This window comes from Delphinapterus leucas, chromosome 6 (assembly GCF_059928025.1).
Source record: "Delphinapterus leucas isolate spDelLeu-1000000601 "Yukka" chromosome 6, BTC_Dleu_Yukka2, whole genome shotgun sequence".
Lineage (NCBI taxonomy): Eukaryota > Metazoa > Chordata > Mammalia > Artiodactyla > Monodontidae > Delphinapterus > Delphinapterus leucas.
In genome coordinates this window covers 89,496,194-89,507,937 of record NC_143134.1, presented here as the reverse complement: position 1 = coordinate 89,507,937, position 11,744 = coordinate 89,496,194, and the positions used below count along the sequence as shown (strand labels likewise).

The 11,744-nt window shown below is 54.3% G+C and overlaps 1 protein-coding gene across 1 annotated transcript in view; it reads left to right on the top strand.

The window, feature by feature from the left end:
- The first annotated feature begins 5,115 nt into the window (after window positions 1-5,115).
- The window catches only part of PAX5 (paired box 5), a 189,690-nt gene continuing 183,061 nt past the window's right edge, over window positions 5,116-11,744 (top strand). The window contains exon 1 of the mRNA XM_022600108.2: window positions 5,116-5,285. Coding sequence (XP_022455816.1) covers window positions 5,240-5,285 — 46 coding nt within the window. The 5' untranslated portion in view covers window positions 5,116-5,239. The remainder of the gene's footprint in view (window positions 5,286-11,744) is intronic.

The window sequence follows — 11,744 nt, the reverse complement described above, 5'->3', positions numbered from 1 at the left end:
AAACACCCCAATCCTGCTGTGATCCTCCGCCACAGCTCTGAAGTTATTACAGAAAAATGGAGAATAAAGTAAGCGAGAACATTAAAGGGCCTACTTACAGGTGCTTCACTTCCATTTAACATTCTGATCTGCGTCCAAAAACTATAAGAATCGTTTAACCTGTGGACGCAGTCAAAATCGCTTGTGAAGTGGGCTCCTTTATGTTCCAGTATTTCATGGCATCAAATTATATCACATTAAAATGTTATTAGTTTAAAACATATTAAATAAATGCAAGTCTGGGTCGGCGCATGAATATTTAAAGCTCACATTACATTACATGGAGAAATAGAAGAAAAAGGGGGTGGGGAGAGCTAACAGTTCATCGTATAAATATTGGTAGAAATAAAACATCCTTCATATGTCTTCTTTGGCAAAATATGATCTTATTACTTACAAATCATGGTATTGTTAAATTTAAAAGGAAATAGAAGAAGAAATAAACTGATTTACACTGTTTTCAATGTTAAATAATCAGAGTGCCAGTAAATCTTTTCAATGCCCCGTTTTGGATTCTTAGGTAATAGTGGATTGCTGGGATATGTTGGCCATTTTTAAATACAACTGACTCCCTGTTTTCCATATTCATATATTGGGAATGTAACTACAGAATAGTGAATTTTATCTCAAAATTCTCCACGAGTTGCCTTCAAATCGCGTCCCTGTATACGGCAGACACTTGATGTCTGCCGTGTGTACCTGTGCGCTGGAAACCAGTCGTGGAACTGAATCGAATTACTGGATTTGAGTTGAAATGAACCCATCCAAATGACCCGAGTCTCTGCGCTGTTTGAGGCGTCTCTCAATAATACTTTTAATTAAAGCAAGAAAGGCAGTAAACAACAGTAGCAATAACCCACCATGAGCATCAGATTCCCCGAACACAGCCCCATCGTGTTTTCTAGCACTACCCCTGTGTTGCTGGGTGGCGAGCCGCTAGCACATGGTGTCCCAGCAAGCCAGCAGCCAGAAGCTCGAAGCCCTTTATGTGCAGAGGACCCCAATGCCAGCAGAAATGGGTGCTTCTATCCAAACCATTCCTCAGCCCCTTTTCACCGCGGGCGCCGCTTGAAAACCTGCGGCGGCAGCGGCTGGCCTGCGTTGTGCGCGTTTTGCGCTCTGCTCCCCGGGAGTTGCCAGTGGAGAGGTGCCCCCATCCACACGGGCGCCGCCCCCCGGCAAGCCCCAAGCTTAGGCCGTGAGGAACCTACTCGCCGGGACTCGGCGTCCACCCTCAATCCTGACACCATCCAGACCCAGCAAACGCAGCGGGGCGGGGCTGGGCTTTAGCGGCGCCTCCAGAGGAAGGTGCGGTGCCACGTGTGCGCTGCGCGGACCCCAAATCCTGCGAGTCCAGCTGCGGCCTCAGCCGCTCCCAGAACTGGGCCCCCAGCTTTAGGGCGGGGCCTCTTCCTAGCTACTTGCCTGGACGTCGGTTCCCACCCGCCCTCAGAGCAGGCTCCATCCCAGAGCCACAGGGCCGGAGTCGTTCCCTGCTGCCTCTCCCAGGGCTCGCACAGAGGGAGGCCCAGCGGCGGACCCCGGTGGTCCAATCTTTGCTGGATTCCGGGCTGGGGGTCTCGGGTGGCGCCGGGCCGAAATCGAGCCGCAGTCTTGGCTCCACAAACCCTGGAGTCTTCGGGTGTTTCCTGGCTGAATAGCAGAGCCCGACCTAGGCGCCTCGCCTCCCGACGTCGGCCTCCCCAATCCTGGACTGCAGCGTCTTAGCTGGAGAGAAGCTCGCAGCGTGCCTAGGCCAACCCCTTCTGCGACTCTTTTCTTTTCCTGTCACTCTCTGTTCTCGGTTTCTGCTTTCTCCCTCTCACAGAAGGCCAGAGCGCGCAGGGGCCTTGGAGGAGCCTCCTCACCAGCCCTTTTCCTGGGTCTTCAGTCTGCCTTTCCTCACAGTCTTTTCTCTCTCTCTCCATATTTCTTTCTCTATAGATTCTCCCCGCACTTCCTCGCCTTTTTAGCCAGTATGTCTCTCTGCCTCTCTGAATTTGTCTTTTTCTCCCCGGTGTAGCATTAAACAAATCCACGTGTATCGAGGTTGGAGAAGTTCCGGCAACGTGGACAGGAAAAAAAAAAAGCCTTATTCTGTCCTTGGGACATTTCCGGTCACTACACTTCGTCTTCCCCTTGAAGTGGTGCCAGCGCTGGTTCTGCCACGCAGGCCGCTGCTATCAAGGCGCCGGCTCGCTGGCTCTCGCTCTCTAGCTGTGTATGCGTATGTTCGAGGGTGGATTTGTATGTCGATGGTTGCAAACTAGGGCAAGTTCTCCAAACCGAAAGCTGAGCAGAGTTGGGTTTCTAGGATTCTAGGGCTGCGGCCAAGTGAGATGGGGGATTTTTCGGGGGTTCCAATGCCGATCTGCGCCTAAGACTCTATGCGTCCATAGCCCCTTGCCCAGTATCTCTAAGGTCACAGCATCAATTCCGGGTCCCCCGAAGAGGTTCGCCAGCTTCTCTGCATCAGGGAGCAGCCCCTCGGTCCAATGCTGCGGGAGTCCAGGAGGTCCGAAGCATGCTGGCCAGGCGCAAGGGGAGGTCAACCCACAGCGGGCAGGGTGGGCAAGGGGATGACGGTTGGGCCTGGATACCCCGCGAGGGGGGTCTCTGTGAATTCTGGGCACTGGCGCCACACGACCGGCGGGGTTATGAGTAAGGGCGGGCGCCCCCTCGGGAACACGTTATTTGTTTCGCGTTGGTCTGGAGCGCCCAGAGTACGACTCGGCCGCGCGAGGGTCAGGTATTTCCGAGCACCACGAGTCCACGGGTCCTGGTGCTTGGCCTAATCCTCTGCCCTTCCTGGGTGCGGACAAGAATGAAGAAGTGGCCGGTGTCCCCTCCCTAATCCAAAAGCCTCACAAAGCCAAACACACACGCAAAACTCACCAAAGCATCCCACAAACACAAAAACTAAAGCCAACACACGAAAACATAAACCAAAACCCCCATCAAACGCACTGCTCATAAAAACAAAATCAAAATCGAAGAAAACAAAACCCATACAAACACAAAATTCACCTAACTCAAAACACACAAACGACACCCACTAGTACAAAATCAAAACACATCAAAACACCACGTAGAAAGAACAGCCTTCCAAACGACACACAAAAAGCCTACAAGGACAAAGTACAACACGCACACAAAATCAAAACAGAAGACAGAAAAGACCAAGACTCACAGAGCAAAACCCGCTAAAATGAAATCCACGAACAACCAACACGCAAAACACCCGAAACAAAACACATGGATAATGAAAAGAAAACAAACAAAAACAAAACAAATCCTCTAAATAGAAAAAACAAAAAAAACAAAACCCCCAAACAACTCCCGTCCCCAGCCCGGGATGAAATGTCAATTCCGGGAGGGCTTTTTGATCTCTAGGCGCGGACAGGCCGCTCCTCCTCTGCGCAGCCTCCCAGCGCGGGCTAGGCGGGAGGGCGGGAAGCAAGGGCTGGGGCCCGGTTGCGGAGGAAGAGTCGAGTGCTTGGAGATGGCCAAAAACCAAGTCGCCGGGGCAGGGACCCGGACGCATAGGCTGCAGGAAGAGGCGGCGCAGCGGGACTGCGCAGACTACTTGTGGGGGGGTGGGGGAGGGAGCCGCCGGGGAATCCACAGCCAAGTTTCCGATTGTGGCGAAATCGGCTCAGTGGATAAGCGATGTCCGGTTCCCGAGCCCCCCGCCCCCTTTTCCCGAGCTCTGGGCTCTTCCCCCAAGGTTGCGGCCCATCCTCGTGACCACCCCCTCCAAAAAACAAACAACACTCTCGCTGAGGACGATTCACTTTTCGAAACTGCCATTGTCCGGCGGGCCAAGAGTCCTCCTGCGGATCTCTCCCCCGCCCTGGAGAACCTTGCCCCTCCGACCACCCCGCAGCGGGGCCCCACGGGCTTCCAGTGGACAAGCCCAGCAGCTGGACTCGGGACTTGGGAGGAGAAAGGGGAGGGAAGTCTTGAGCCTGGGCCGAAGAGAGCGGGCTGGACATGCCAAACTTCTGCGCGGTCTCTCTGATTTCCCCTCTGAAGTCAAGTCTTGGGGCTCGGGGACGCCGCAACGTCTCGGGGCTGGAGGGCAAGGGGATTCCACTTATGGGCCGGGGTAAGGTGTCCGGGACTCATGTCAACCTCCAGGACCTCCTGAGAAGGTTCTGCTCAGCCCGGGTGTTCCAAAGCGGAGGCCGGGACTTTATCTCCAGCATTTCACAGCTTAACCTCTGTGCTCGGGGCCAGGATGGGACATGGTGTGTGGAAAGGCTCTGGGGCCAGGAATGGTACCTGGGCGCTCTAGGGTTCTGGCACTGCCCTGGAGTCAGGGACACAGCAATAGTAATAATAGAGCTGCAAACTGCGGTGGGGTGGAGTGGCTGAGAGCTCTGGAGGGCGGACGCCGCCCTAGGGGTGAATCTGAGGAAGCTGGAACGCCCCCCTCTATGCCTGGCAACACGGCTTGCCTCTACACTCCTTTCCACTGCACCTGCTTGGCAGAGTGGTTAATTTCTTAAAAAACAAAAACGCGGCCTGCACCCTCTTACGTGGCGGGGTTTGCACCTAAAGGGGTCACCGGCCTCGCGCACAGAGCAGAGGGCCGCGACACCCAGACTCAGGGATTTGTAAAAGGTGCGGTCGCGACGCCAGGGGTCCCGGCTCGCCTGCGGTCGGCTCCTTGCCGTTAGAACGCAGGCTAGAGCTCGGCTCCATCAGAAGCCGTCCGTCCCTCCCCCGCAACCCCCTATAAAAGTTCAGGGCGGCGCGGCGGCAGCATTGCTGCTCTCCCGGCCTCCCGCACTGCTGCCGGCCCGGCCCGGCCCGCCCCGTCTGGCCAGCTGAGCAGGCCGGGCCGCAGAGCGCGGACACCCTTTCCCAGTTCGGGGCCTGCAGTGCGGGGAGGCACGCTGGGGGCGCGGCGTGTCTGGGGACATCTTGTGATGTTGGCGAGAACAGGACATGATCTCACATGGCGAGAAGCTCTTTAGTTCCTTAATCATTTCACGGTGCCTTCGGACGCTTTTTTTCCACCTAAAACGTTTAGTTTCAGCTCAGTGATCAGCTACCCCAGCTCGGCGGGGGAGCGGAAGGCTTGAATTATTCCGACCTGCGAGCGGCCCCTGAGACCCAAAAAAAAAAAAAAAAAAGCACCAAAAAGTGGAAACTTTTTTTCCCTGTCCATTACATCAAGTTCTGAAAAATCAAAATGGATTTAGAGAAAAATTACCCGACTCCTCGGACCGGCAGGACAGGTAGGACCGCGATACGGGCTCTAGGCGTGCTAACTCAGAGACCCAGCCGGGCACTGGCCCTCAAACACTTCGACCCTGGGGGAGGGGGTGCGTCTCATTTTCGCAGGGATTGACTGCGCGACTGTCTGCGGCACGTTTCTTTTCTCCAATCTGTTCACACACTTCTGCATCAGTCCAAGTGTTTGCGAGTTTGCGTGTGTTTTTCTCTATTTCTGAATGCTTATGTGGATGTTTATCTGGGAGTCTGAAAGTTTGTTTGGGTCTGTGTGTTTACATAGGGGCTCAGGGTGTGCATGAGTGACAATAAGCTTGTGATGATTTATATATATATATAATCAAAAATTTTGAGTGTGTGTTGAAGAATCTATGTGCCTGTGTGTATGTAGCTTTATATTCATGAGTCTGTTAGTATGTGTTTATGAGTTGCTGTTCCTGGGTACTGTTATTTTGAGTATCCAAAATGTGTGTCTATGAGTGGCGTATACATAATTTGGATGAGTGTTTGAGTGTACATCTACTCCTTTAAGGGATTGTGTTTCCCCGTCACATCCCAAGTGATTCTGGAAGTGGGAATAAGATGGTTACACCGACCCCTCCATTTTTGGATGTCAACAGCTGTTCACTGTGCACATGCCAATGTACACAAAAGTGCCTGCCTCTAGGCACAAAGATGGGTCTGGGACCTGTGGGGATCTGTTGTACTAAGTCTGCCATCAGTCAGGCTCAGGTTCCATTCTGTTGAGAGAACAGGAGTGAAGGTGTGCAGACCTTCGTTGTGTGGTATACACTGCTTCCCTCTGTGGGTACTGTTGAGCCTACCATTTGTACAAAAGGGTCTCACGTTGCAGACACAACCTTGGCAGGTAAGAGGAGGCAGCCTACCTACAGTCTAGTTGTGACATTTCTAGGGACCCCCAGCCTGCCTTAGCTCTTACTTAGACAAGCCTCTGTCACTGGTGTGTGTGTGTGTGCACGCGCGTGTGTGCTCAGGTTTTATCTTGTGGGTGCCTGGAGGAGAGCACAAGTAGGTGGACATGTGTGCCTAACTGGGGCATCCAGCTCCGAACCTATATGCACAGAGGCCTCCCTGGCACAGAGCCTGGTGTTCCTCCCACAGGCCCAGGCAGTGGGTGGCAGGGTGTGTTTATGTCTGAGAGGAGGTGGAAGGCAGCAGGAAGCTTCTGTCTGCCCTGAGGTAAAAGCCAGTTATGGGCACCTCTTTTACTCATTAGGTCAAATGTGCTAAACCCCCATCCAAACACACTTCTGGCCCTGACAGAACTCCCCTTCCCCTATCCATATGGTTCTGTGAGCACCCACCTGCACCCCAGCCCTAAATACAGGTCAAAAAGCAGAGAGAGAGGTGGGGGGTGAACTTGTATCTGAAACCCAGGACAACTACCTAGGCATATATGTGTTTCCAAAATCATTACTGAAGAGAAGTGAGGGCAGAAATCTAAGAGGCAGGGAATTGAAGAGGATTCCCCAGGGTAAAGGCACAGGAAAGGGAACCTGGAATCCCCTTCTGCTCCATCCCTACTCTCCCCACTGCGGAGCAGTGGGTGCCTTAGTAGGTGAGACTCCATAGGTGTCTGCACTGGGGACTAGGGTGTGTGTGTGTGGTGTGTGTGTTGGGAATGGGTCAGAGGCCTGTGAGGGTCCACTAGAGGGTCTGCATGGCTGGCCCGGCTGCCTCTCCAGACAAGCTGTCTACGAAGACTGTAATTCATGGCGGTCGATGGGCTCTTTGATTAGTTCAATCGCCTGAATAATCGTTTAATCAATAAAGCATTTCATTCCTCTGCGAGACAGGCCTGGGTGGGGCTGAGGACCCCTAGGCTGGCCAGAGTTTAAAAATCTGGAGGGCCATGCCCCCTCTTCACCGACGGGTTGGGTGAGGGCCCTGCCTGGGAAAGTGCAGTATCTCAGGTAATACTCTACTTCCGCCTGTCTGCACCAGCCTGGGCCGGGAAAGAAAAGAGAGCTGAGAAACTGGCCAGGATGGGGGCGTCCAGGTCTGGTTTTGGGGTTTTTGCTCAGGCCTCTCCCCTCTCCCAACTTCAGGACCTTGTATGGGTCGCTCGATGGCCCTTTCCCTCCTTTAGAACTGTATTCCATTCCTTCGTTCGACCTCAGTTTCCCCATCTGTATAATGGGGAAGGCATATATGCCATTCTAGCTGTAAGCCCAAGGTCGGTGAGGTTCTACCTGAGCAAGAAGCCACTTAAGGGTATTCTTGTCTAGCCTCTTCCTTGTGGTACCAAAAAAGGAAAAACTGAGGTCCAGAGAGGGGCAGGGACTTATTTGAGATCATACAGAAGGAAGTATGGAGGGCGTAGGACTGAAAGGTAATTTTTCTGCCCTTAAACCTCTCATTCTTGCTGGAAAAGGCGATAGAGCTCCACGCACCCCCCTCCCCCCACAGCCTACCTTGGAGGAAAATGACAATTAGGCAAATTAGCTGAGGTGAGGGTTAAGGAGTCCCAAGGCCAGGGAGACCAGGATAGGCTGAACACTGCCTGCGTGCTGGCATCCATTCCCCTAGCTCTGGAATGAGCCTGGTGGAATAATACCCTCTACCATGGATCTTCATCTTTAAGAATCTTGGCAGGTCTCATCTCAGGGATTCTTTTCAGACACATGGGGAAGCTGAGCCCTAGGAGAAGCAGGACCCGCCTTTGGGAGAAGTAAACATAGTCCCAGAGTCCCTGGCCTTTGAGGTGCGCTGGTAATGATAACAAACCCTGACAGAGGCACTTTGCACAGTTCTTGAAAAATCTGGTTAAATTTTCCCCTTTTTTCTCCCACTTCGACCATTCCTACAAACAGACTTGGGCCAGGCAGAGCAGACCACTGATCCAGACGCAGGAATCATGCAGGAATTGGCTCTGACCCAACTAGCTTGTGTAACTTAGAGTCAGTGGCTTTCTCTCTGTGATGCTTTTAAAATGAGGGTGAGAGAGGACCCACCAAGTTAGGACAGCACCGCTAGGGCCTCTCTGGCTTTCTCGAACTGAGCAACCAATCTGAGCCCTGTAGGCCTCGCTTTATCCAAAGCACCAGAAGGAAGATGAGCTGGACTTGGGCTTCGGGAGTCAATTTCAGGCCCAGCGAGCACTGTAGCAGCCCCAACCCCCAGATGCCGCTGGGCGCAGGAGGGGCTGGCCCAGGGGAAGGGAGGGGGAGGCGGGGAGGGTGTGTGTTCTGAGTAAAGCCAAGTTTGTGTATGGAGACCGAGGTGGAGGTGGGCATTCCTCTGAAAGTGGCTTCTCAAACATTATTCTCAATGGGCTTTCTTTCAATAACAAAACTTTCAAAGGCAGTTCCATTTACACAAGTTAAATTTCTTTCCGGGGGGTTTCCTTTCCCCGTCTCCTGCCTCCGCCGCTTAAGACAAGGCCCGGCCCAAAGTCACGCAGAGGAGGAAAGAAAGCACGCGACTGTTGGGCACAGCGATACCCTACCGCATTCAGCGCAGCGTGGAGACCAACCCCCGATAGCCTCTCTCTCCTGGACGCAGACTCGTGGGCTGGTGAGCTTTTGGAGGCAGGACTGAGGCGTGGTGCCCAGCTTGGTCAAGGAATTGCTGTGTTATCCCGGATAGTCAAGTAACTTCTCTGGGCCACCATTTGCTGGCCTGTAAGGCTGGGTTAGGTGGCCAGGATATCTGATGGCGCCTCTTGGAGTTAGAAGTTCCGGGAGGCCGGCACGCTCAGGCAGCTGTGAATAATCCCATATCCAAAAGGAAACACCCTCTGCCCTGTGCACCACAACGTGAGAAAGGGGGCTGCTCTCGCCGCCCAGGTTAGGCTGCCCAGCACCGTCCTGAAGGCGAAAGTCTGTGTGAAATGGGAAGCCGACCTATTCCAGTTCAAGTAATTAATATATGTGGCTCCATTCAACCCTGGCAGCGCTTTGGGGGGATTCGGTCCAAGCCGCACTGGTATCGGAAGGAAAATCGGTGTGTATGGACATATCCTGGCTGGGTTTCCCCTCCACCCCCCCCAAAAAAAACCCACCCCATCATCCCAAGAGTGGCTCTGGAGAAACCCTTCTGAGAAAGAGATTTCCAGTTCACAGCGTTTCCTCTACCCGGGACTTGCTATGTGACCTTGGACAGGTAGCCTCCTGTCTTGGCCTCAGGTTTCATATCTGTAAAATGGAGAAGGCCTAGCCTCAGGGCCCTTTTAGCTCTAAGACTTTAGAATCTGAGTTTCTAGGCCTGAACTAGAGCGGGGCTGGAGGTGGAGGTATCACTGGCTGCGACCCTCTGAGCGTCCCCATACTCCTGCCTCCCCGGTGGGAACACAGAGCCGCCACGTCGAATTCTTAGTCCACTTTTGATCCAACGAGCGCCACCGGCTGGAATGAACGCAGGAACCCCAACCATCCTGGTCCCTCTGCGACGTTGCGATCCTCCTGGTCCAAGGCGAGGGGAGTGTGGTCGAAGATCAGGACAGGCGGGGTTCCAGACAAAGGAGAGATAACACCCACTGCCACCCCACCCCTGTGCATACGCAGCCTCCTGGGCCCGCAGAGGACTTCCTGGGTCTGTTTTCCGCAGCTGTGCCCTGGAGGGGGTGGGGACGGTGTCACCGCCGGAAACTTATCTACCATTCAGGGGCAGCTGGATCTGGGGCAGGAACAGAAGACGGGTCCGAGGGCTGATCCCATGTAGGAGTGTGAGAAATTGGACAGAGGTAGAGAGAAGGGAGACTGAAGTAGAAAACAACCTGGGAGTCCTCCCAGGATCAACCCGTGCTCTGTCCTCCTTACAAGCCCAGAGCAGGCATCTCAGAGCCCTTGCTTTGGTGGATTTATGTTTAATATTAGAAGATCATCACTTATGAATTCGAAACGGTGGGTCTTGGACAACTCCCGTGAGCTGCTAGGACAGGGGAATCTTCAGTTACTATTCCAGGGCGGGGCTCAGGCGCACAAGGCGCTCAAAGAACTATTGCCTCCTGGGTGTAGAATGGCTGTCGTCCAGTTCCTTTGACTGTGGTCCCAGAGCCTGACACACCTGAGAAACTGAGTCTCTTTGGCCAAAGACCCTGCCCTTCTGGACCAAAAGAGTCCTGCTAGACATCCACTCATTTTGTCTTAAAAGCGACAAGAACTTACCCAGGAGAGGAAAAGTTGGGTTTTCTCGACGACAGAGCTGCAGCACAGTAGCACTCTTAGTGCAGCTCTGCGTGGCCCTTGCAGATTGAATGCGCCCTCCCGCTTCAGGGACTCTCATTAGCACTGGCCGGGACTGGATTCATTCAGTTCCCAAGAGGCCTTGCTCCGGATGCAGAATTACCCCTGCACACAGAAGCCTTCAGCTGCGCATATCACTAGCCCCCAAAGTGTCTGACAGCTCCTGGTCTGAGGCTGGAAAGAGGGGCTCACGGCTCAGTGCTTGGGCAACCTGGTGCAAAGCCTCAGATAGACCTCTCTCCCAGGAGCACCCTGGTTACTAACTTTAAAGGACTATGAGATTTTCCCCTTCTATGTCTCTGCCTACGGTTAGCTCAGAATTGCGGGCCCTTGAGTTAGAGCAGGGGAGGACGGTGGACAAGGAGGCGGCAGCGTCAGCTTAGTTGGCGCTTGATAAAAACTATGAAATATTTCCGCTGGAAGGAGCCTTCATTAAAAACTAGGTAAGCCAACTCTGCCCATTTTACAGATGAGGAAACTGAGGTCAGAACGGAGCAGATGTGCACACACTACGTTTCCATCGCGAGTCTGATGTTGCTTAGATTGAAAGCCTGATCTCTATCGAGCTCCTTGTTTTCCTCCAACATCCGTTGTGTGTGTGTGTGTGTGTGTGTGTGTGTGTGCGCGCGCGCGCGCGCGTTTTCTGGAGACTGTTTCCCCACCCTCACTCCCCACCCCCCATCCCCGCCTCGGCTGCCCTTAATCCCTCAGGGCATCCCTGGGTCCCAATGCCGCGGAGAGGAGGCCAGGCTCCTGCTGGACCTGCAGCTCGACTCTCCAGGCACTGTGTTGATCCCTTTCCCCCTCCCCCAGTCCTCGCTCCACTAGGCCTTCGCCCCGCGCGTTTGTCAATGAACGTGGCGCCGCCGCCTGGGCCCCGCCTCCCATTCTCTCCCATTGCCCAGGTATCGGCTAATCAGGCGGAGCCCGCCGGTTGCTCAGCCAATGGGGCGGTGTCTCGGGTCAGAGCCGGCTGCCACCGCTCTGACTGGCTTGATGAAGCGTGATTGGCAGGTTAGCCCCCGCCCCGCCCCCGCCCCCGCCCGGAGGGAGGCTGAGCCCCGGGCGGCGCTGTCCACACGCTGCGGGTCCTGAAAGCGGCTCCGGGGCGGCGCGGTGGCGCACTGTGCGCGCCGAACAGGCGGAGGGCTAGCGCTGGCGGCGGCGGCTGCGGCTGCGGTGGTAACGCTGGGAGTCAAATCAGATAGAGGCTGCATCTCTGCACCCGCAGTCCCGGCGGCCTTGGTCTAGGGGACC